We start from the raw sequence: 26,899 nt of genomic DNA on the forward strand, positions 1-26,899 counted from the left end.
AACACTGTAGGGTGACACACGCCAGGTGGCTTCTGTTTTGTTTCACAGCATGTAAATGATATTCATACAGCACAGTCTATGAATAACCTGCCTCGTCCGCTCCATCTAAACAAGCACAATCATAGATCACCATCTCTAGCAGTTTTTGATATGACACATTATCTGGGCATGTATATATATTATAAAGTGGGCAACTGAATGTTGTCAAGGAATTAGATAGCTTTTCAATAATCTTTTACCTTCAGAAATTTGTTTTTCCTCAGTAAAGAGAATCATACAGTATTCTTCATCAGCTGCTTGTTTGATGATTTAAAAACCTATAGAGTAGAAACTATTTGTACATATTTAAAGGCAGTATTGCAAAGAACCATAAATAGTTCTCATTAATTACCACATAACTGTTCTCTAGGCATGAAAAGAACTAGTTCTTTTTTCCTAGAGAAGACCAGAAGAACAGAAAGATTAAGTGCCTGGGGTTGTCAACTGTGATTAAAGTTAGTGACAGCCTTAGAGTAAAGTGGCATCTATCACCTTCCTGCCTTTTACTTGGTCACTCAGAATCAATCACTTCTATAATCATTTGGCTATGACTGTGGTGGGATTATCTTAATTAAGCCACCCTAGTTTTTCAGAAGGATATGGTCAAGGACAAATAGCTACAGGAGTAGCAACCATATTTTCATAAAGATGTACAGTCACAAGCCTGTCACCTATATTGTCTAGTTATTAGTTATTTCCCAGATAATCATAAATTAGTATTCTGTTTCTTCATCATTTAAAAGAAATCGTCATATCCTGTTGCTAAGTCAAATTCCTAGTAAATGATACTCCTGGCACTCAGTCTTCTACATCACTATCCCAAGTCATCACCCTATACCATGCAGTCTCCTAAACACACAGAAAATGTTGGGTCCAGAATAAAGATAGATAGACAGTTGGTAGATAGATAGATAGATAGATAGATAGATAGATAGATAGATAGATAGATAGATAGATAGATAATGGATGGATAGACAGATTAATGGATGGATGGACAGATTAATGGATGGATGGATGATGGGTGGTAGGTGGATGGATAGCTGGATGGTGGATGGATGGGTGATGGATGGATGAAAAATGATGATTGGTGGATGATGGGTAGGTGGATGGATGGATGGATGGATGGATGGATGGATAGATGATGAATGAATGATGGATGGATGGATGGATGGATGGATGGATGAATGAATGATGGATGGATGGATGGATGGATGGATAGATGATGGATGGATAGATGGAAGAGAAGATGATATGTGCCCAAGAGCAAACCTACATAAGATATTTGTCCTCCTTGCAATCTGGGGAACTGTAATTAAAGGTATGATGCAATGCAGTAGTAGAGCAATTATCTAGCATGTGGGATCTCCTGGCCTATTAAGGATTACCTTAGCACCAAACAGTGTCAGAGGTTGTAATGGAGATGGGGAGTGGAGGAGAGAAAATAGCCTATCTAGCTCTGGCACTTTTCTAGGACTCTGAGATGAATAAAGTTAGTTTAAAATGATGCAGAGGCATTCTCAGTTGCTCCACTCAAGCAAGAAAGTCTAATAGCAGAAGAGGAAGAGCCACTAGTCTGCAGGTATGGGTTCGATGCTTCAGCATCCTTTCCAACATTGTGCAAAGGTATTTTCTTCCTTTTACTCACATAGGCTACAGAACTTTCTAAAAGCTAGCCTACCCTGGGTCATTTGACAATATCTGTGGAGCCTTTCTACCTATCTACCTATTTCTTTAGAATTCTGGTTGCCTCACATTTAGTAAAAATGGCTGTTAATCAAACCAATGATGTTGAGGGCATTTTTCTTAGGAAATTTTACTACTAGAACTACTCATTTATAAGTACATTGGATTAATATATATACCTACAAACTTATTTAGTTTTTTTAATTTTTTGATGTTTGCTGTCTTGGTGGATGGGGATATCTCAGAGAGAAATCCCTGGCCACTTGTACTACGCAGTTCAAAACTCCATCAGTAAATAAATAGATGTCTATTGATTTGCCCTCTGACAGTCTACAAGAGCATAGCTTTACTTCCTGATATGTTCCTCAGCATCATCAGTCACAATTTTAATTTTCAAGTTTAATTTTCAAGTATTATGGTTCATGAAGATAAAAATACCCACCCATGATAGAACCAGGCTCCAAAAATAAAGTGGTTATTCATGTATAATTTAAGAAACCTTAAAACAATTATCTCAAACAACTGTGTCTTTTACATTTAAAGAAGAAATAATTTTAATGGTTATATTTTATAATGAATAATTTGTACTCATAGCATTTCTGTTCATAAAGTTTGCTTCTAACCAGTAGACTTCTATAAGCCTGTGACAACTCACTTGAGAAAGAGAACAAATGTTGCTGAAATAACTTTCCAAGATAAGAGACTGGGTCCACAGCAGTTCCCTGTTTGGCGGGCAGGGTCCTGTGTCCCCACCATCCGTGGTGACTGCACTCTTACCACTGTGCCAAGCCCTGCTTCTTCACTTCTCACTCAGTTCACACCGTACCTCCACAAACCTTCAAATACCAGAACTTTCTTTTTCATCCAAAATTTATGGCTATTACTCCTCAACAGTTTGAAATTTCTTTTATCTTAGTTACACTAAAATGGAAATGAAAAAGAAAAGAAAAACAAAATGTATGTTTCTTCAAAGTACAAATTCTTCTAACTTCTTTTCTTCCTGATTCAGAGTGTGAGGTTGTTTTTGAACTTGAAGAATAACCAAGCAGGGCTTTATTCAGCATTTTCCCACTCTACCATTGGCAGACCTTTGTGTCCTTGAGTCACCTACAGAGAACTGAAGTATTACTGTAACAGATTTCTCACTGTTTACTGAGAAGCAGAGAACTCTTTCAGTGTTCTCATAAATAATTCCATTTCTTTATGTTGATGTTAATTGAACTTACCTCATGTTGTCAATCTCTCCTTTTTTCTTTGCAGGTGATGTCATTGTCTATATTAATGAAGTTTGTGTCCTTGGACATACTCATGCAGATGTTGTCAAACTTTTCCAGTCTGTTCCTATTGGTCAGAGTGTCAACTTGGTGTTGTGTCGTGGCTACCCTTTGCCCTTTGACCCTGAAGATCCTGCTAACAGCATGGTGCCACCCCTTGCAATAATGGAGAGGCCACCTCCGGTGATGGTCAACGGAAGACATAACTATGAAACATACTTGGAATACATTTCTCGGACCTCACAGTCGGTCCCAGATGTTACAGACCGGCCACCTCATTCTTTGCACTCCATGCCAGCTGACGGCCAGCTAGATGGCACGTATCCACCACCCGTCCATGACGACAATGTGTCTATGGCTTCATCTGGAGCCACTCAAGCTGAACTTATGACCTTAACCATTGTGAAAGGTGCCCAGGGATTTGGCTTTACTATTGCTGACAGTCCCACGGGACAGCGGGTGAAACAAATCCTTGACATTCAGGGATGCCCTGGGCTATGTGAAGGAGACCTCATTGTTGAGATCAACCAACAGAATGTACAGAACCTGAGCCATACAGAAGTAGTGGATATTCTTAAGGACTGCCCCGTTGGAAGTGAGACTTCTTTAATCATCCATCGAGGAGGTAAGATGAATACAGATGTGAAGCACAATGTGTGGGTAGATTAGAAGAATTCTTTAGAATATTGTTCAAGTGAAGTTTTCTATAGACTGGCATAAAATCATGCCAATAACAATAATGATGATGATGGTGGTGGTGGTGGTGATGATGATGATGATGATGATGATGATGATGATGATGATGATAAAAGGCAGAGAGACAAACATGAATTTGGGATCCAGATTTCTGAGTATTTGCAATGCTCCCTTTACCTTACTTACATTGAACACTATGATACCAGTACTTTCAGGCTTAGCAACATAGCAATATGGATTGTAGTATAAAGAATAAGCTCCAGCTATGGACATGTTATATTTCATCACAAAGGTCAGTTATGTAGATCTCAGTCCGTGCCTGTTGATTTACTGAGAAGCCTGCTTTCTGAAGAAAACAATACTAGACATTGTATATGGAGTTCCAGGCCAGCAGAGGGGAAGCCAGCCAGCTCCTATGAATGCAAGTGTTCTGATAATCCTTGTAAGGTCCACTGAGAGCTGGATTCCAATAAAATAAATAAGTATGGATGAGAGTATTCCACCACAACGGGACACAAGTATCCACCACTGTTGATAACTGTGTCTGCTGTGAACCAGGTAGAAAGTGATGGGACGGGGTCCAGACTGGGAGCTCCAAGAAGAATGTGGAACCCAATTTAAGAGAGTGCTGGGAGCTTCGGGTCCTCACCACACTCTTCTCTAGCCTTTGTAAGAAAATGAATGGGGTAAAAACTAAGGGCCTTTCCATACGTCTCTGTTGATATGAAGGGCGTGGCGCAGACCGACACTCAATTTCCTTCCCTACCTGTTAGTAGGACTTAGGACTTGAAGTCCTTGATTCTCAGCTATATGATTGTCACAGCAGGCTTGCAATGTCATGTCAACTCATGGTAACATTCTTCCTATCTTGAGTGGCTCAGGGCAGGCTCATCACGCAGTACTTGTCTGCTGAATCTAAACACACCCCAAAGCGGCAGCAGAAGAGCAGCAGAAGCAGAACTGTGGGGCAGTCATGCACAAAAAATCCTGTGTGGTTAACATGTGTGGTCTCTGATTCAAAGCTCTCAAAACAGCATGGGAAGCCCGTTATTTTTAAATGTGAGTAAAAGAAGTCAGAGAAATACCATTTATGATTTATGTAGCCCTCTCTGCAGCTTTTTTCCCTTCAGGGAAATAATACATTGTTGATTCACCAAATACTATGCATTTGTGAGTAACACTATACCAAGTTCCCATTACCACGGGAAAATTAATAGGATAACAAAATAATCACACATTTCTCCTTCTTGGGGCATTGTTATAAAATAGCACATGAATTTTGGTAATTAACTATTGACAGCATATTTTGACTTCTTGCATAGCTTGTTTAAGATTAATAGAAATGTTTCTAATTTAAACAGACATATATTGCTAATGTTCAATTGAAAACTCAAATTTTGGACAATATTTCTAATATTAAGTGGTATGACTGAAAATTGCTGTATTGTAGCCATTGTTTGGCTCACAGAAAGATATTTAAACACTTTCTTATATATAAAATGGCTTCTTTTAAATTGTGGCTTATCAGGAAAATGCTTTGAAATCCTTGCTATTACTGTAATATGTGCCTTTCTGGAAGCATTCTATTGTATGTGTGCAGGATCTCCCTCCTCCCCTCCCATAGCCTCTCTGATCACTCACTTAGAGCCCTAGTCATGAGACTTCTGTCTGCTGCTCTTTGTTTGTTCGCGGGTGGGTGAAATCTTTGCTTTCTCCCTAGTGCAGAACTGTGGAATCTGGACATCCTTGCTAGAAACATTTAGAGGTTCCCAGAATTCCTACAGTGTCCATTCCCCTCTGAAGATAGCAGGAATGTGAACTGTGTTTGTGCGATGACCTTCATGTTGGTTATCTGGTTTTGGCTACTCAGAAATGCTTATGGCCTCATTCTGATGAGCAAAGACCTCCTCATTTCAGGACCATGACTAATTGTCCTTTTTGTTAGAGCCTTTGTTTATAAAGCAATGATTCAGGTAGTTGATATTTTTTAGTAACTAATTCCAAAAACACACAACAAAAAAATATTTTCTACCCTACCTATTCTTCTACTCTTTCATAGAGGCAAACATGCTTTTGTATGTGTACCTATAGGAAGTATGCCAACTGGATGGCACATATATAAAACATATACTCTAATATGGATGGGATGACATCATGCATATGTATGTCTTACTTTAAAATGTCTTGGTTAGAAGGCTATATTTAACTGGTTAGACATGTACCATGTGGTATCATTTATATACATATCATTTGTCAGCTGCAGGTGTATAGTTCATTATGTGCTTCAAACATGGCGTAGTTGCATAATGAGCACCCATCCTCTTAGAACATCCTTCACCCCAAGCCTCCCCAGATCTGCTTGTCGCCATCTCCTCTCCTACAAAGAACAACTAATCTTTTTATGACTAACATCCTATAGTGTTTTATTTAGCATAAAGCTATTGAGAACCACCTAACAGGTAAACACGGATGAAAAGTTGGTTTCTCTTATTGCCCTTTAGTATTCAGGGGGCCTTTCATTAATCTACTCACTGTGGGTGGTTATTTGAGTCGTTTTCATCTCTGGGTATTTATGAATAATATATTTATGAACTTTTGGCTTCAACTGTTTCCTTGTGCAGATGTTCTCATTTTGGGGGGTAGATACCCAGAAATGGTTATATTAAAAATATATTTAAGCTATTAATAAATTGTCTAAACGACTTTCAAAATGGCTAGCTTTTATATTCCCTTACCACTGTCTGAGAGTCCCAGTTTCTGCCCAGTGTTTCTCACATTTGGTTTAATAAATCTTCAGTGCAGTCACTTTGTTGGTAGTAAACTTACTGATACTTTTCCATGGTTTTAATTCACACTTCTCTAATCTTGTCATGTTTTCAGGTGCTTATCGGCATTCGTAAACTCTTTAGTTACATGTGCTGTCAAGTATTTTCCCAGTTCTATATTGAACTATTTATCACTTTTTCTTCCTTTTTTTTTGTGTACTGAGAATTGAGCCTAATGCATACTAGATAAGTCTCTGTCACAACTAACAGCCCTTTTTGTCGTCCTAAGTTACAAAAGCTCATTGCACATACAAGTCCGAGCTGTTTTCTAAGATAGATGATTTACATACAAGTCTGAGCTCTTTTCTAAGATAGATGATTTACAAATGCTTCCTTCAGATTCATGGCTTCTCTATCCAATGTCTTCTTGGTGCTTTTGACATAGAAGCACAGGAGGTCTAGAGTAAGTGACTTTAAGTGGACCAGGCTCATTTAAGCATGGGTCATTTCCTTCACGTCTTTACTTAACCTAAAATCACAAAGTTTTTTCCATGTTTTCTTCTAGGAATTCTAAAGCTTTAGTGCCTATATTTAGCCTATATTTAGCTCTAAACCAATTTAAAGTTAATTCTTATGTAGTATTGTGGACTTAAATTCATTTTATTTTTTGCACAAATATAGACAATTGTTCTAGCACTGTTTGCTGGGAAAAACCACAAAACCTGTTCTTTGTTATTGACTGGCCTTGGCTCTTGGGATGTTTGTTTCCAAACCCTCTATTCAGTCCCCTCAGTCTGCATGCATATTCTTACGTCAACACAAGACTTTCTAGATTACAGTAGCTTTGTGTTAAATCTTGAAATCAGTGTGAGTCCTCCAAATTTTTCTCCTGTACAAAATTGTTTTGGCTCTTCCTTGTCCTTTCATTTGCATATAAATAGAAACAATAGAATTGGCCTTTTTAATATAAAGTTTTAATAAATGCTTATGATTTCATATGTGCCTGCAGTGTATTTTGATCCTACATATCCCTTAGTCTTCCCTAACTTCTCCCAGACCCACCCTATCTCCCCTCTCTATTCCAACTCCATTCCTCCTCTACCTCTTAATAACCCTCCATATCAAATTAGTGTCACCCATACATGCCTGGGTGTAGTGCCATCCACTTGAGCATGATTGGCCTTAGGTGCCTTAAAGAAAAGTGACTCTCCCTCTCAAGAAGCCATCAGCTGTCAATAGCTCATCAGTTAGGATTGAAGGCTCCTTAGCCCCTAACCCTTTCAACCCATAATGTTGTCCAGCTAGATTTTGTGCAGATCTCATGGAGGCAAACACAGGTGCTCTGCATGCATGAGAGCAATTGTCCTGTCCAGAAGACACTATTTTGCTTGGATTGTCTGGTTCTTAAAATCTTTCCATCCCTCCTTTTGAAATGTTCCCTGGCCTTGAGGCTCAGGAAGTATGATATAGATGCTCCATCTGTACTCTGTTAACTCCAAAAAATGGGCAGAGAAAGACCACTGTAGACCCACGTCTGCCCTGCCATTCGGCATGGCATCCTGGGGAGGTGGAACTCGGGGAGCCGGACTGTACTTACTGTGCCTAGACCACACTGCCACCAGGGCAGGTGCAGGGCTGTGGGGAAGTGCTGAGGCACCACTCCCATGTGCTGGTAGGAAAGCACAGTCTTAGGTGTGAGGAAGCCAAAGCTGGTTGGGATCCCAGTTCTCAGGCTCTTAGCCATCCAAGGCACAACTGGGAGTCGCAGAAGAGCAGAGAACAGTCAGGGGCCCTACAGACAGAGGCCTCTGCAGGATACTAGGCTGCAGCTCTGTTGGTGAAGGCCTTCTTCATGGCTCCCCACAGAGGATCTTGATGAAAAGAAACAGTCCATGGTTCTAAATAATTTATTGTCATGGTAGAAAATGGATGTGTAAAACCATACCTCACTTCTTAGGGTGAGATTAAATACCTTTTGCAGGGAGGAATGTCTAGAAAGGGAAGCTTATTGGCTAAGCCCTCCAGTCCTCGAGGTACCTCATTAGCATGGAAAACTCTGTTTTGGGCCTATGTGACCATAGGGCATGTTTGTTTTATGTGAGGAATATGGCATTCCAAGTCAGGAGTCTGGCAGGGAGCTGGGAGTCACCTAAGCCTCAGGTGTGTGCCTACCGAGTCTCTGAGTCTCAACCTGCTCTACCTTACCAAGCTTCCTGGCATGGTTTTATATCCCACAGACCTCTGTATAGCCAAGTCTATACAGAGAAAAGCTTATCTCAAAAAAAAAACAATGTAAACACAGCAGGCAGTCATAACAAGATAGTCATACATGGTCACATAACCTTTAGAACCAAAGATAGGATTGCAAGGTTGTTATAAACAACTTTTAAAACAAAGACATGATTGCCAGGTAATACAGAACCATTTGTGCTTCTGGTTACAGGTGAGGCACAGCCCAATCCTTGAGAAACAGATTTAATCAAAAGTAGGAATGAACCTCATTTGTTGTTACTATAAGGTGGCTGTTTAAGCCTAAGATGGAGGCAGGCTGCTTCTTCAGCTCCTGCTTCCTAAGGCTTTGTACTTTGTTTAATAAAAGGCCTGCTGAGATCATGTACTACAGAACAGCTTTCCAACTGAAGACTGAACTTCTCAACCCCAACTGTGATCTATCTCCTCACTTGCTTAAGTCTCCACCAGGTTCTCTCAGCAAGGGTATAGTCTTCTGTGTTCAGACCGTGGACTTCTTTTGGTGAGGTCTCCCTACTCTATTTTATTATTTTAGATTTATTTTATGTTGTGAGTGTTTTGCTCTCATGCATGTCTTCCGTGCCTCGTGCACATTCTTGATACCTAGGGAGTAAGAAGAGGGCATCCGATGCCCTAGGACTAGAGATATGCGCAGTTGTGATCTGCCATGTGGGTGCTGGGAATCGAGCCAAGATCTTCTTCAAAAGCAGCCAGTGCTCTTAATAACTGTTTCCTTCATGTCATTTTCAAATTAGTTATGGCCAATATATGTAATCATATCTGATTTTTCATCATTCTGTAATGTGGTCTTTATAATTATATTTTCTAGCAAGTTGTTCTTCTTTCCTTTTCCTACATTTGTATGGCCCTGGTATCTTTTCCTTGACTTGCCCTTTTATTTTCATTCCCATGCTGAGAAAACACTCTGATCAACAGCAGCTTAGGGAACGAAATGGTTTATTTATTACATCACATTCCATCACTGAGAGAAGTCAAGGCAGGAACTTAAAGGCACGCCTGTCTCCCATTCCCTTAAAGGCACACAGCATTACTATCCATCAAGGGAAACTTCACAGGCAAAGAAGTATAGCAGGAATTATCAGAAGTGATGCTTGCCAGCTGAATGGCAGGCCGACTTACACCAGCTCCCTGAGTGTAAGTTGATACTACCCACAGTTGCCTGGGCCTCCCCCATCCCTTAGTTAACAAAGTAACCCCCTAACCCCAGGCATGTCCAGGGCTCTTCTGCCCGATGACTCTAGACAACTTCAAGTTGTGTTAAAGCTAACTAGCTAGCTTTTCAAGTGTGATGCTAAACAGATGTCTTACCAGCAGATGTCCCTTTTTGTTGCTGTGACTGGATTTAAGGGGAAGCATTAGTCTTGTGCTGTTTAGTATGATGTTAGGTAGAGGGATTTTAGATGCCCCTAGCAAGTTGAGAAGTCCCATCTGTTGTTAGTTTGATATGAGTGCAGCCTCCTCGAATACTTGTCCTGCACATAGTGAAATTAGAGTATGGTTCTCGGCCTTTAGTCTGTTAATACAGTAAGTTGGTATATTATGACATAGATGTCCAATTTTGTATTCCTGGCACTACAGCCCTTGACCATGGTCTGTTGTTCGCTGAACACTGCTGGTTGCTCGTTTATAATTTTGTTGGGGATGGTGGTGCGTGTGTTGCCCTTTTCTTGGGATTTCCTTTGTCTTTGATGTTAGAATGATAGTAGCCTTATAAAATGAGAGTGTCCCACTTAATCTCTTCTATTCAAAAAGAGTTTGTGTATGTTTTCTTTCTTAAGCATTGATAAAACAACTTTTTTTTTCCACTTAGGTCTATTCAAATGTCCTATCTCTTTACAAACTAGTCTGATAATCTTTATATCTTTTTGGCATTTTACCATTCATGGAAGTATTTGAATTTGTTTGAAACTACTGTTACAGCATGTTTAAGAATCGCTTTTGGGTAGATTGATTTTGTTTTCCTATGGGTTTTGCTTGAGCATCTCTGCTGGTGGGCCTTGCCATCTCATTTTTCCAGCCTTGTGTTGATTTACTTTCCCCTTATATCTTGGTGAGGTATGTCCTCAGACCAGGGACTCTATTTTTCTCTTTATAATAAGAGCATTCCAGCTATAAATTTACTCTGAGCATTTCTTTAGCCGAGCTCCATAAATTTTGAGATACCACATTTTCCATTCTCATTCTGCTGAAGATGGTTTATTTTTCCTTGCAATTTTTTTTCAAGCATCCCTGAATGTTTTCATTATTGATTTCTCATGATTTTCTTTGGGATAAGATTTTTATATAGTTTCAGCCCTGTCTTTTACATTCTATTCCCTAGACTTTGGAAATATACATTCATGCCACACAGATAACAAATACCTTACTTTCTATTGTTTGAGCAATTTTGGTGTTCTTTTGCTTTGTTTACACACACACACACACACACACACACACACACACTTGACGTTTGTAGTCAAGGCTGGCTCTAAATACTCTCTATTCCTTTCTTAGCTTCTCAAGTACTAGGATTATAGGTCTGTACCACCATGCTAAACAATTTCTTTTTTCTTGTTTACATACTTCTGATTTATTTTTACAGTTAGTAAAATAGATCGTTACTTCTTTAAAAACACAGTTCAAATTATGGAAAAAAACTGTTTTATTCATGAGTTTAATGGAAAGTCACATTTTACACTATTATACAGAATGCTAGCTTTTCCTTTCAGAGTAGTATTTTTACTGCTTTAATTTTTTAATTTTTACTACTCAATTACTATTTCCTTAAAGTCTTTTTAGGGACTGGAGAGATGGCTCAAAGGTTAAGAGCAATGACTGCTCTTTCAGAGGACCTGGGTTCAATTCCCAGCAACCACATGGCCGCTCATAGCTGTCTGTAACTCCAAGATCTGACACTCATACAGACATACATGCAGGCAAACTACCAATGCACATAAAATAAAAATAAACAAAATTTTTTTGTAGAAATTGTTGAGAACCAGCTAGCTGGCAGAGGTCACTAGCATCCAACTGTCTCTTTAACCAGGGAAAAAAACTACATTCGGTTAAATAGAGTGTGCTTATCATATACCCCTAAGGTCTACTTGTTTGCATATAAATTTGCATCTGTATTACCATATGACAATTATCTGAAATGCTCTTTTTATCAGCTTTTACTTTCGCACTTGATCATGTCTAAAAAGCACAAGTTTGTCCTTTGTACGACACACTTGAACCAGCACTAAAGGCACCAAGTCTTTGAAGAAACATCTTTGAAATTATCCAGTTCTTTGGGCTTTTTGGTGGGCTTTGATTTGGTTTTGTTTGATGAAAGAAGTGACCCCTTTTGTAGCTGCCTCACTTTCTCCCACTGTATTTAATCTTCCAGAGTTTCTGTATTTCCTGAGCTCTGTTTTTAAAAATACATATTATCCTATAAGAATACCTATTTTATTCATATTTCTAAGTATACTTTGATAAAATCAGATAAAGTGCTCTCTATTTTTGCCAAATTTCTACTTTATCTGGGTACTCCTAGTATTCTTATCTCTTATTAGTACTATTTTTTAATTGGGTGTGCTAATTACTTTTCTATTTCAATAATTCAAGAAGAGACTCACCAATTTCTTTATTCATTTTTCTGGTGCTGAACCTACTGTGAAACAAAGAATTGTTGCACTCTTCGCCCCACCTAGACTGGTGTTTGGAGTATAGCAACCCGAGGTGGTTGCTACAGTCAAACTTCACCTGCGTTTCACGACTACACAGACCACCCTGCAACTGAGCCCACTTAATCTGTGACTGTCTCATAAATTGAAGTTAATTAGGCTTGCACAGTTTTCTTTCTGCTCCCAGGAAGTGTCCCTGGGGATTCTCACGAGACCAGTGTGCTCCTTCTTAGGCTGGCAGTACAGTAAAGAACAGTTATAGGTGAAGTATGTTTTCTCTCTTTTACAAAAATAATTCAGTGTTCAAGAGACATCATACACTGAACAGAGCTCTGAAGAAAGGTTATAAAATCATACATGAGTTATGTGCATGTGGAATATTCTTCCTCCTAATTTTTGGAACAAGGGGAAGGGCCCGTGAGATTCATCCACAGTTGATAAGCTATTGGCATTTGTACTGGTATCTATATGCCTTTTCCAAAGGGTTTTACTGGGAGCTACCATACCCCATCCTCCCTCCCCATCCCTGCCATCTAATCCCACCCACTTACGGCTTTCTGATTCATTATTCCCAGTCTCCCCTCATACCAACCAGGTTCTATCTCTCCTACCGTGAAACCTCCCCTTCCAATCATGGCCCTTTACTGGCTGCCTGATTTTTATGGGTACTCCAGCTTAAACATAAGCTTTGAAGATTCAAAGCTAATATCCATAGATGAGAAAAAAATTGTACAATGTTTGTCTCTCTGGGTCTGGGTTTACCTCGTACAAAATGATTATTTCCAGTTCCATCTGTTTACCTAAAATTCTTATTTTTCTTAACAACTAAATAATATTCCATTGTGCAAATGTACAATATTTTCATTATCCATTTATCAGTCAGTAGACACCTCAGCTATTTCCACATCCTGGCTGTTGTGAACAGAACAGCAGTGGACAGCAGTGAGCAAGCCCCTGTATAGTAGGACAGAGAGTCCTACGCGTGCATGCCAGGTACACCGGGGTCAGATGCTAGCTCTATTTTTAACTTTTTGAGAATTCTGTACATTGATTTCCACAGTAACCACATCAGTTTACATTTGTTTTTGTTGAAATTAGCAATTCTGCCTGGGATAAGAAGAAATCTCAAAATATTTTTAACTTACATTTCCCTGGTGGCTAAGGACATCGACCTGTTCTCTTAGTTTTTAGTATTTTTCTCAGCCATTTGAGTTTCTTATTTTAAGAAGTTTCTGTTTAGTTTTGTGGCTCAGTTTCTAATTGAGTTGTTTGTCTTCTTGATATTTAAGGTCTTTTGGGTTTTATATATTCTAGACACTAACATCTCTTAGGCAGATTATAGCAGGGAAAGTATGCTGCTTCTTCACTTGAATGGTAGTGTCCTTTGCTGTATCGTAGCTTTTAAGGCCCCATTTGTGAATTTTGGGTGCTTATATCTGTATGCTAAGGATCCTGTTCAGAAAGTCCTTTCCCGAACCAATGAGTTCAAGCCTATTCCCTACTTTCTCCCTGTCTTAGGGTTTTATTGCTGTGAGGAGACTCCGTAACCAAGGCAACTCCTATAAAGACAAACATTTAATCAGGGCTGGCTTACAGTTTCAGAGTTTCAGTCTAATTTCTTCTGGGTGGGAAGCTTAGCAGTATCCAGACAGACGTGGTGCTGGAGGAGCTGCGAGTTTTGCATATTGATCAGAAGACAGCCAAGAGACCCTTCCACACTGGGTGGAGCTTGAGCATATATATATTCTCAGAGCCCACAGCCACAGTGACACACTTTCTCCTGCAAGGCCACACACCTCCTAATAGTGCCACTCCCTGGGCCAAGCATATTCAAGCCATCACACTCCTATGACAGATTTAGGATATTGGGTCTTATATCAAGGTCCTTGACTGTTTAGAGTTGAGTTTTGTGCAGGGTGAAAGATACAGATCTAGTTTTCTTCTTCTACACGTCGCTATCCAGTTTGATGAGGCCCATTTGTTGAAGGTGCTATCTTCTCCAATGTGTTTTTGCTGTCCTCTTTGTCAAAACAGAGGTAGCTGTAGACGTATGGTCTTATCTGTGCCTCCTCATTCCATTCCATTGATTAATGTGTCTGTTTTTATACCAATACCATACTGTTTTGTTTTGTTTTTTATAGATTGTATTATAACTTGAAATCCAAGATGGTGATACTTCTAGACATTCTTTTATTTCAGGGTCATCTTTGGTTACCTTGGGTCTTTTGTTTTTACATGAATTTTAACATTACTCTTTCAATTTCTATAAACTTCTTGGTTATTGGAAGATAAAAGTTTTGGACCACAAAAGTGTGTTGGACTTTTGAAGAGGACTCATTTATCTGTGAATTAATATTTCCCAATGTTAATTCAGCCAATCTATGGGTGTGGGAGGTCTTTTCATCCTGTGGCATCTTCATCAGTTTCTTTCCTCAGTGTCATGTCTTCGCTGGGCCAGTCTTTCATTTCTTTGATTAGATTTACTCTGAGATGGGGTTGGGGGTATTCTGAGTGGGACGTGTGTTAGTGAGGGTTCTCTAGAGTAACAGAACTTATAGAATGAGTGCCTATGTGTAGAGAAAGGGCTATACTAGAATGGCTTATAGCCTGCAGTCCACCCAATCTAACACTAGCTGTCTGTGAACAGAACATCCAAGATCCAGTAGTTGCTCAGTTCACAAGGCTGGATGTCTCAGCTGGTCTTCAATATAGGCTGGGATCCTGCAGAAGTAGATGTCTGTGCTGGTGAAGGAATAAGGGAGTTACTGCTAGCAATAGAGTTTTTCTTCATTTAGTATAATATTGGCTATGGGCTTACTATATGTTGAGATGTGCCCCCATATCATTATAGTCTCCAAGACTTGAACATGAAGGAATGTTAGGCTTTATCAAAAGGCTTTTCTGAATCAAATAGGTTATCATGTGGTCTCTGCCCTTATAGAATATATTTTAATTGCTAGTTTGAAATCACTGTCTTGTGTACCATCTTAGCTACTCTTCCCAGGAAATATTATGAAAGAGGTGCTAATTTCTGGAGGAGAACTTGGTTATTCGAGTTGTGTTTTTAGTTATGGGCATAAAGTCTGAAGTCAGATCATTGTTAGTGTTTTTTAGTGTGGATCTGTCCCAACTTTGGGAGTTTTTTGTTTGTTTTTGTTTTTTTAATTAATTTATTTTTTACACTCCACATTCCATTCCCTACCCCCATCCACCCCCTGACTGCTCTACATCCCACACCTCCTCCCCACCCCACCCCACCCCATCATCTCCACATAGATGCCCTCACCTCCCACATCCCACCCTCCACCCCCACCCCAACCCCACCTGACCTCTAAACTCCCTGGGGCCTCCAGTCTCTTGAGAGTTAGATGCATCATCTCTGAATGAGCACAGACCTGGAAGTCCTCTACTCTATGTGTGTATGTGGGAGCCTCATATCAGCTGGTGTATGCTGTCTGTTTAGTGGTCCAGTGTTTGAGAGATCTCAGGGGTCCAGATTAATTGAGATGCTGGTCCTCCTACAGGATCTCCCTCCTCCTCATCTTCTTTCCACCTTCCCTAATTCAACAACAAGGGTCAGCTGCTTCTTTCCATTGGTTGCGTGCAAATATCTGCCTATGCTACCTGAGAGAGGTGCATAGCACTTGAGTCCCTCAGGCAGTGGGAGCAGAGTCACATGGTGGGTGGAGTCACAGCAGAGTTGTGGGATCCAACCTGTGAGAAGTGCTTATGATTTCCAGGTGCTCAGTGAGTGAGGGTGGAGTCCCTGCAGGGGTGAGATATCTTTCCTTGGAGGTGGTGCACAGACCTTGTATCCTCAGCATCAGGAATGGGGGATGATACTCAGGGGACAGCTCAGGAAGCATGGTATTCTGGCGCTGGAAGTAGAGGCACAGTGAGGTTGGGGACCCTGCATGAGGACTTATTCGGAACACCTGGTCCTCAGGCTTTGAGGGTCAGAATTTCCAATTGTAAAAGTCAGGTGACAGACAAGCACACTGGGATAAGGTCGCATGAGCAAGAGGAAGCAAGAGTTCCTACAGCGTGATGAGGAAAACTGTTCTGACATAGAAGGTAGGGAAATTGTGTCAAGTACAGAGTAAATAAGACTATCTAGAATCGAATTCTACAATAGGATCACATTCTTTGCATTCATATGGCCATTGATGACAGTTGAAGAAATTAAAACTGATTTTTTAAATTATTATTGACTCATGGAGCACTGTTCTGTTCTCTTGTGAGCAAACTATAATGTGTGTATCTTTATATACTGTGATTTTGCCTGCACATAATGGCAGAGGGATTATACTTCTCCTTTTGTCATTATCCTAGACTCCCTTTATTTTTGCCCCCTTCACCTATGTGAGATCAAGCTCTTACCACTAAAAAGATGAACATTCCTGCCTCTACTAGTGTCTAAGTAAGAAACTGTTCTGTGGTCAGATACTTGTATTTCGTCCTTTGCTTCCCTTCGGACCTATGAGGAGCAGACGGAATCAGTGCTTGTCAGGAAGATTCTTGGGAACAAATATCACTTTCTTTTTTTTTTTAAAAAAAAAAAGATAATTTTGTGATTATATTTATGTACAGAAAACTTAGTGTACATTTAACCCAGTTAATAATTCTTATATTTCAAAGTATATTTGTTGGCCATTTCTTGGTATAAATGGAAGAACTGGGCATTAGGAGTATTTACAGATAGCAATTCCAACTTGCAAAAAATAATCTACAACAGTAATTACCCATTTAGTCCTAACACTTCACTCCATTGGGTAGTTCAAGGCCATCTTAACTGAAGACACTACCAGTGAAGATTTAGATTCTTCAGTCATCAAGATAAATGTTATTGCTCTAGAGGAAGTATATGGAAATACCAAGGCAGAAATGACTGCCTTTTGAAAAGACCTAATTTGCAACAGGTAATTTCCCTAAAGAGTGGCACATTTACCTTATTGACCATGTGCCCCTTGGGGCTTTGTATGCATACTTTGAAAATGATTTTATTGCACTAGGAAGAAAAAGACAGCCACAAAACAAAGTCCGGAAGATGCATGCGTGAGTCAAGCAGTGCAGCTGAGTGCACAAAGCTAGACAGAACTATTCTTCTGTTCATTGTCTTTTGCCCAGGCTTTTATAGCAAGCAACCTTAGCCGTACTCAGCTCTCGCTGTTCATCTACAAAGCCTTCGCCTAATTTGTCTTTCTTCTTCCTCCTTGTTCATTTTGCACATGTGCCAGGTTTTGTTTGAAATATGAGGATAGTGGAGGGAAAAAAATATTTTCTTTTTATGGAGTTTACCTCTGGTAGGTTAATAGCATAAGAATCCAGCATGTTAACCCTCCAGTTACACTGCTTGTATCACTGTAACCTTCCTCATATGATATCCTCAGGAGAGTGTAGACAGGCTTGCTGGGTCTGATACTGAAACCACTCAGTTAACTGAACTCAGAATTCCAAGGTTCCAGTACAACCCCTGCTAAACTGATTCACATGAAAATACAAGGATGTCACTCAAGTGTTCTGAGCACCAGTGCCTACAATTGAAGGTAGACAACATGTCATCTAAAACCTGGAGGTTTCTAATAGCTTAATGGCTTAAAGATGCAATGTCAAAATTTGGATAAACAAGAACAAATCAAATGCAAACCCAGTCAACATTAAGAAATTATAAAAGTAAGAGGAGAACATAATGGAATCGAAAGAATGGGAAGAAAATAGTACAAATAGCCAATGAGCCTGGATTAGAAGCTTGCTTAGCTTTAGTCATGCAGGCGTTTCTTGTGGGTCTCTGGAGAAAAAAAAGTTGTGAAAATTAGCTTATCTATTACCTATACACTAGCAATAAGCCTGTGTCCCGCAACCTCTTCTAATCTCAATATTAATTTCTGTGAACTATTAGTCCAGATCATTTGCCTGATATGGCAGCAGTAGCAGAATTGGGAATTTAAAAGGAAAAAGCTGGACAGAACCAAAGAAGGAAGCAATGAGGATTTCCCTCAGCTCTGAAACTCCAGGTGAATGCTCAAATTCATTCACATAAAATATGCTTGATCAGCCAGGCGTGGTGGCGCACACCTTTAATTCCAACACTCGGGAGGCAGAGGCAGGTGGATTTCTGAGTTTGAGGCCAGCCTGGTCTACAAAGTGAATTCCAGGACAGCTAGGGCTATACAGAGAAACCCTGTCTCAGAAAAAAAAAAAGAAATGCTTGATCAGTTTACGTCAAGTAGGGTTTGTTGAGAAAGAATCTCACTGTGTAGCACTGGCTGGCTTGAAACTCACCAAGGTCTACCTGCCTCTGCCTCCTGAGTGCTGGAATTAAAGGTGGGTATCATTATGCTGGATCCGTGTGAGGAGTTCTTAGGAGTAGAAAAGATTCATAATTCCTTTTAATGAAGGCTTTATGAAAGTACTATAAAGTCAAATCTAAAAATCACTAATATATAATTAATTTTCCAAGGAAGTCTGGTTCTGTAAGTCTTAAGACTTTTAAATCACAACAAAGGTTCCATATTTCTCTGCCAAGGTAGTATAGGAAGTATTAGCTTAGAAAGGATGCCGCTCATGCCAGAAGTGCATGCTGCCTCTGGAGCGCTCATTACTTATTTGTGAGAGCAGACATTGTGGACTGCGTGCAGTTGGAGTTACATTTAAGAGCATCCCAGACACTGGGCTCCAGAAGTCTGCTGTGAAGACGTTGAATCATAGTGCTTACATGGAAGAGGCCTGGTTGGTAACTAAATAAACGAAACCACCTACTGCATTATCTTGCTATAAAACACTATTAAGTCATGTTCATTTTGCATATTACAGAAGACGAAACCACAGACTTTTAATGAATATAAATCCCAGCAAAAATGCAAATGAAAATAATTGTAGTTATTATACCACATTAGTAAAAGTTATTCTAATTGCCCTAAGATTTAAAGAAAATATATTATATTTTATCTCTCCTCCTATTAACATTATTTCACAATGTTGATGCATTTATAGAGAATTTTGTAGTGCATTAGACAAATCAGTTTTACAGTTCCTGGAAAGTGGGTTTTAATGAGTGTTATAATGCATTTTAGTTTAAAAAAAAAAAAACAGTTCTATGTGATTGTATCTTCTAATGTATCTTCTAATGCTAGACTTGGGAAAGTTGTTCCAAAGTAACATTTATACTTAATATTTCAAATAAAATTCACTGAGGAAAGTATAAATGAATTTATTTCAATTAAATGGCTATAAATTTTGCTAGAATACATTGTAGCTATATACATTTTCATATGTTGAAAAATATCCAAAATACATGTACCAGCAAGTTAAAGTTATTTGAATGCCTACTTGCTAATTGGCATGTAAATCCCACTTTTTACTTGGCATAAGGAAAACTAAATGCAAGGAGTTTACTCTTGACTATGAGTGCATGTAAGATAGATCAGCATTTATGAAGGTAATCCGGTTTGTCACCACCCCAAGGGCTGTTTCCTCTCTTCTTCCTTGCATTTTAGAAAATAGTCCATCCTCTCCGCTTCTTCTCTGCCTTCAAAGAAAGAACCCATAGGTCCTCTTTTCATAGACACTAATTTCGCCTTGACCTAGAAGTGCCCCCATCTGTCAGTATCCAACTCCATCAGCATCCTGTTTATCATAAGCATTAAAAACATCCTTTTGCTTTGGATATCTTTCCTGTAGCCTACAGGTTGGTCTGATTTCTTCCATTCTCTAAGAAATTTGCTTGATTCTGCATTGCCTTCTAAACAATAGATCTCTCTTTTGGTTCAATCTCAACTTCCCTGAAAGATCATCTATGTGTGGGCCTCTATGTCTCCCACCTTATCCCATGAATCACCTAAGAGTTCTTCTTGGAGACACAGGCTTCACTTAACATCTGTCTGCTCTGTCTTACCAGCTTTGCACGTCCCAACCTGCCACTGCCTCATTTCTGTTCTCATCTCCTTGCTGAAATGCTCTTCTCTAATATTAACAGCAGCTTGCTACTCACCAATAGTGCCTCAGGCTTCACCACTGCACCCCCTTAACTTCATGTACACTATGCTTGTGTAGATGACGTCCTGTCCTGTGCTGCTTCACAGACTAGGCAATGAATCCTTCTCTCCTGTAACTCAAGTCTAACCAGTCACAGCCTTTGTTATTTGTGCCTCTTGTACCACTGTGATTAGGGCCAAGGTGAGATCTTACCTACTTCTATGGTTTTATTTCCTCTCTCAGTAAATCGATGCGTTCCTCTATATCCTCTACAGGACAAAAACCAGGCTCTCTCTTTCTCATCCAGATCTGCCACTGCCTAGTCCATACCCATCCCTTTTCCTATACTTACCACTGTTCCTTCTGCATTCTATGATGGTTAGTGTTCATTTAGACAATGTTTCATGAACCCTTGAAGTTCTATAATATAACAGTGAGTGAAATAGTTTAGAAATTCATGCCTCCATGGAACTTAAGCTCTCACCACAAAGAACTGTTGCTTGATACCTCTGTGTTGCTGCAGATTGCTTCTTCTTACTTGAAATATGTTCCCTTCTGTGTTTTATGTGAAATTCCTGTGTTCACTTGTGAATGTAGGTCAGGTGTTGTTATTTCTTCCCAGATGCTCTCCCAGCATCCCACTCATCTTCCAGCATCCCACTCATCTCCCAGCATTCCACACATCTCCCAGCATCCCACACATCTCCCAGGGAGCCCTATAAATACTTTGCATAAGTCCTCCGTTAAACTTCACTAAGTGATATCATTGGTAAAGTCATTATCACCCTTCAGAATTGGTTAGATTCCACCAAAGGCATTGTACCCTAAGCACACACACCACATGGCAAGCTATCCCTGGTGGGTAGGTGTTTGCACAGTTCCTGGTATGCTTGAGAGGACAATGCATTGCTCCAAACACTCTTGCTGATCTACCTTCTAAGACATGAGTTTAGTGTCATTCTGTGATATAATGATGTTGTTGACCTAATTATAATACTGTCCTAAAATCGAATAAAAGTCCACCAGCATATTCTTTACTCTTAACAATTTCCCCTATATCGTTACCCTTTAGCACATTATGGGCAATATTATATTATATCTACAGCTGTATCTATTGGTATTTCATGAATATTGCTTATTTTGCTACTGTTGGAAAAGATTATTAAATTCATGTGTTTCCTTGAAAATTTTGTTCAAAACTTCACAAATCTGTGAGTCATTTTCCCATCTCTTTATTCTATGTAGATTTTTTTCCTTATGAACTACCTTCCAAGGAATGAACTGTAACTACAGGTGTCATTTGAGAATCAGGGGGAAAAGATTTGAGAATTGTATTTTGAAATAAAACTCACACAAAACCTATGGGATGAGAATACTGCCCAGTGTTAGAGCAGCAGACGTGCCTACACTCAATCCTCAGTACTGAAAACAAGAAAAAAAAATCTGACCAATTCTTTCACTTCTAAACCCTAGTCAGTCAGCCCAGTTCAATTACTAGCTCTTCTCAGCCTAAAGATATGTTGAAGACTTGCTTAGAGCCCAACAAGGGAAGAGAATCAAATAAGGGAAGAGACAGCTAATGGAACCTTCCAGAACAAAGTATGAGGAAGTATATTATAAGTCAGCACACTTGAGGGGTTATTCAAAGCAAATGCCAATCATATACAGTGGGAAATGTTACACTGTCTTTCTCTCCAATACGCTGTGGAATCAGAACTACACTACAGCGTTATCTAGTAAAACAAAACAGGAAGAAACTATTAGTCCATGTTCAAAACTCCAGGGCTTAATTTCTGTTCTTTATATTTATTTTTCTTCTATCAGCTAAGATAAAGATGTGATTCTTATAGTATTGCATACCCAGGAACCAGAAATCCTAAAGTATTCTGTTTGAAGAGACATGTTCACATCCAAAAAGATCCTATCTAAAATTTCAGAACATAGCATCTACAGTAAGAAGTGTTCTGGATCTTTCCCACAACCAGAAGCTCTTGTTACTTCCTGTCTTCCTCTGCTGCTGGCAAAGCTGGCTGAACCTTCCCAGTTAACCCAGTGACAATAGTGTGCCTCTCACTGTAGTCTACCATGCCCTAGCCTATCTACCCTGCCCATTGACTCGGAAGTCAGTCATTTTGCATCCTACCTCAGATATGCAGACTCATCTCCAGACTCTAAATACTTCCTGTATGATTCATATTTAAATTAAACTCATGCATTCCAACATGCACTTTGTTCTGATGAGTGGCTGAGTATGGCTCAGTGATGGGATCTTATGAAGAGCATTAGGTCTTTGCATATCTCTATCAACAGAGAGCTCCCCTAAGCCTTATAAGAAACAAATGTCTCTGAACTATGGACATTGATGAGAAGCTGTTGAGAACCCTTTTGAGGTTTGTGTCCTGAAAAACTGCCTAGGCAAGAGACTTCTCAGACAGCTGGTAAGACAGAAGGAAAGCCACACCCTCTGCGCCTTCTCAGCAGCCACAGACACCCAGTCTGAGCTGTCACCAGGGGAAGAGAACAGGGTGCTCCCAGTTGGTGGGTTTTTTTTTTTTTAGTTAGACAAATGAATTGTACAAGTTGCCCCTGTCACTCTCTATGAGTGAATTTTTATAGTCTGTCTTAAGACCCTAGAACTTAAATGTATTCCTTCAGAAGCTTAAGAAATTATTGATTATAAACAAATATCAGACTGACTGATAGAAAACTACACACACACACACACACATATATTATATATATATATGTATGTATGTATTGCTTATAAACACAATTATGTATTTGCTAAAAGCTAAAAAGAAGCAATAGTTTTTCTTTTGGGGGGGGAGATTATAATATAATTACACATTTCCCCCTTCCCATATCTCTCTCCAAACCTCTCATGCACCCCTCCTTGCTCTCTTTTAAATTCATGGCCTTGTTTTTCAAGTGTTGTTACGTGCATATATGTATATGCATATATACTTATGAATATACATTCCCAGTCTATATAATGTTACTTGTATGTGTGTTTTCAGGGCTGTTGGTAGTTCAGCCATTAAAGGCTGGGCTCATAACCAAATATCAAGAAATGTTCTTTAAATGTACATCTCCCTCTTGTAAAATGCTTAAACCATTGGCTTTCCAACAAAAGGCTATGTCCCTAAAGGAAGTAACCAGAAATCGTGCTTGTCATTTCTGCCCTTTGAAAACAGCCTGTGCCAGAAAAAAAGAGCTGTTCTGCACACCTAATTAGACTTGAAATGGCCACTACTACATCATAAGAGCAGCAGTGTACTCTACTTCCCAAATGTCTAGAGAGTGATGTGGACCGTGCTCCCCAGCTCAGGGAGGACTCATCTGCTCTAGCTCATCGGGCTGATGAGACAAGGGTAGCACTTGTTCTAATTAGTTCCAGCGTCTTTCCCCTAAGCCACACTCAAAGATGCTCTTTAACTTGAAAAGTAATTAAGGACCCATCCAAAAAAATAATAATAATGAAAAAATCCAAAAAAGAATGTGTTCGTTTAAATATATGCCATTTACTAATAGTTAAGTATAGGCATGTTCAAATGATGGATTTCCAGCACCTTTCACTAGCTTCGAGGGGATCGCTTGGCCAAGAATGGTTGGGTGTCCTTGAAATTCACATCTACAACCTCATGTTCTACTTAATACCGTCTTTCACTTCTGCCAGCCTCTAGTTGCTCTATCTAATCAGGTCACAATGGCCAAGACTTAAGGTCCCCTCAAGAGCCTCTTCTGCCAATGCCCTTCCTTACTGGTCATCTGGCTTATGGGTTGCCAAACAAGCGTTATTGTTTAAGGTAAGCAAATCCCATCCTTCCTGGGCATAGCGATCCAGCTGCTCAAGGCAAGTTCAGTGAACTGCAGGATCGTGGGTGTCTCCTAACTGACACAATGCTAAATGGGAGTCGTGGCTTTTGTGGGATGAAATTTGATATATTTGTCCAGACTGTACTCAGAACTCCGTGTCTAGTTCCTGATTCAGGAGGAAAAAAAAAAAAACAAAAAACAAAAACAAAAAATCAAAAACTGTCAGAACCTGGCTTTCTTCTATTTAAATGGTGCAGGAGTGTAGCTCTTAGGAGCACAGCCCTGAGTTCATACCTTAGACCTCACTGAGTCTGTGTGAGGATGATCCTTGGGACCTACAAACCTCAGTTTCCTGAGCTGTGAAACATAGCTGCTTTGCATGCTTCTCTTGAGAATTAAACAAGAGAATCCTCCACAGAGCCCATAGCACGCAAAGTGAGATTCAGTGATCTAGATGAGATTAGAACAGAGCCCTAGTTCAAGAGGACTTTCAACATACTTCCACTCCCTCTCTCCTTCTCTACTCCTTCTTTTTAAGCTTCAGTAATAACTTACAAAAGGCAGGTGACTATGGCTGTAGAAGCAACCAGACCTTTCTATACAGCTGAGTCCTATTCCAGTCTCAACTGATTTGCATTAGCCGAAAGGCCTGTGTGGGCACAACATTCCATATGGTCCTTCTCCTTCCTGAAGATGTTGCATTATCAGCCATTGTATTAGGTGAATGCAGTTGTACAGGAAATATGTAGTATCTGCCCTTCGGAATTATGAGCTCCTAATATAGGTGATCGCTTCTGGACTTCCTGTGGGCAGCAGTAGCTCAGCTGCCGTGGTGGCTATTTGAAACAGAAACATAAAGACTACTTCCTATCTGTATTTTAGTCTCATACATATTAAATCATTTAATGTGTGAATTTCTTCTCTATGAAAATTTCTTATCTTTACAAAGTTTAATTTAGATAAATACTTGTCTCCTACATGATATTCTGAATAATGGGTACTTTAAATGTGAACACACAGAAACCCTTGGTTTCATACTTTCTGCATCTCAAAAGACCCTAAGTTGCTATTAAGAGCAGAGTCGTAGCTGTTGTATGCATGGAGATGACGGGACAAACTGGAGTGTCATTCATTAGATGCTGGGTCCATTTTCCAGAGTCCAAGCCCATCACTGGCCTGGGACTTGCCATGTAGCTGCTTCTGCTGTGTGGCCAACTGGGACTTCCAGACCTAACTGATCTCTGTGGGTTCTGGTAATGAAACACAAGTCTCCATGTTCACAAGATATGCCCTTTACCAAGCAAGCTACCTACCCTGCCCGAGCTTAAGTGATTCTCATGCAGGAAGCCTAAGGACCAAAAATTGCCTCTAGTGATCTAGGTCAGAGGTCACCAAACCATGGCACGGCAATGCAGTCTGTCATCTGCTGTCTGTATGGCTCCTTGGCTGGGTGGCTCTGACATTTTTAATGTTTTAAAATATCAAAAGAAGGATACTATTTTATGATATATAAATATATCAAATTCATATTTCAATGTCCACAAAATTGTATTGGCCCATGGTCCCACTAATTGGTTTCAGGTTTTCCTGTGTGCTGCCTGCTACCTCCCACATTGCAGCAGGTAGTTCCAAAAGAGACTATCTAGCTGAAAAACCTAAACCATCTACTAGCTATCCCTTCATAGAAAAAATAGTGCCAGACTCTTATCCAAGTATTTGTAGTGGCAAATGATTCTTCTCACTAAAGGTTTCTAGAAATATCTGAGCACTATGTTGGTCCATAGGAGCGGAAAGCTAAGGAGATGGCACAGCAGGGAACCCAAGTTCAGATCTCCAACTTTCAGATCACCAGCACCCATTTAAAAAGCCCGGTGTGTTGATCCACACCTTTAATCTCATTGCTAAGGAGGTGAGACAGGAGGAGAGCTACTCTAGCCAGGCAGGGAGCTAGGTTCAATGAGACCATGTCTCAAAAATTTAAAGTGGAAAGCAACTGATGAAAACATATGACATTGATCTAATCTCCATGTGCACCAACATACATGTGCACACAAACATACTTGTGCACACATATGCACACACACATGCACACATGTGTGCACGTACACACACATATGCACAGACAGGAAATAAAATTTTACAGTGCATCTTTAGGCTACCTGCACTAGGTGTCAGGAGTGACGGGCCTTACAAATGCCAGGTGAGAGAGATGGGAGGACCAACTGGACTTCCCACACCCCAGGAATGGGGAACAATTTCATTTCATTCGTGCCTTCATTAAGAAGGTGAACCCTGAGATTCCACCTCACACCCGTCAGAATGGCTAAGATCAAAAATTCAGGTGATAGCAGATGCTGGCAAGGTTGTGGAGAAAGAGGAACACTCCTCCATTGCTGCTGGGATTTCAAGCTGGTACAACCACTCTGGAAATCAGTCTGGCATTTCCTCAGAAAATTGGACATAGTACTACCGGAAGATCCAGCAATACCTCTCCTGGGCATATAACAAGATGTTCCGACTGGTAATAAAGACACATGCTCCACTATGTTCTTAGCAGCCTTATTTATAATAGCCAGAAGCTAGAAAGAACCGCAATGTCCCTCAACAGAGGAGTGGATACAGAAAATGTGGTACATTTACACAGTGGAGTACTACTCAGCTATTAAAAACAATGAATTTATGAAATTCTTAGGCAAATGGATGTATCTGGAGGGTATCATCCTGAGTGAGGTAA

At 39.8% G+C, this 26,899-nt stretch overlaps 1 protein-coding gene across 9 annotated transcripts in view; it reads left to right on the forward strand.

Annotated features, from left to right (window-relative positions):
• Positions 1-26,899, forward strand: part of Magi2 (membrane associated guanylate kinase, WW and PDZ domain containing 2) — a 1,405,204-nt gene that overhangs the window by 1,154,178 nt on the left and 224,127 nt on the right. For all 9 annotated transcript variants that reach the window (XM_021191616.2, XM_021191614.2, XM_021191615.2 and 6 more), the window contains one exon: positions 2,983-3,621. In XM_021191616.2, the coding sequence (XP_021047275.1) occupies positions 2,983-3,621 (639 nt within the window). The remainder of the gene's footprint in view (positions 1-2,982; positions 3,622-26,899) is intronic.

Source organism: Mus pahari, chromosome 2 (genome assembly GCF_900095145.1).
Source record: "Mus pahari chromosome 2, PAHARI_EIJ_v1.1, whole genome shotgun sequence".
In the NCBI taxonomy this organism is placed as follows: Eukaryota; Metazoa; Chordata; class Mammalia; order Rodentia; family Muridae; genus Mus; species Mus pahari.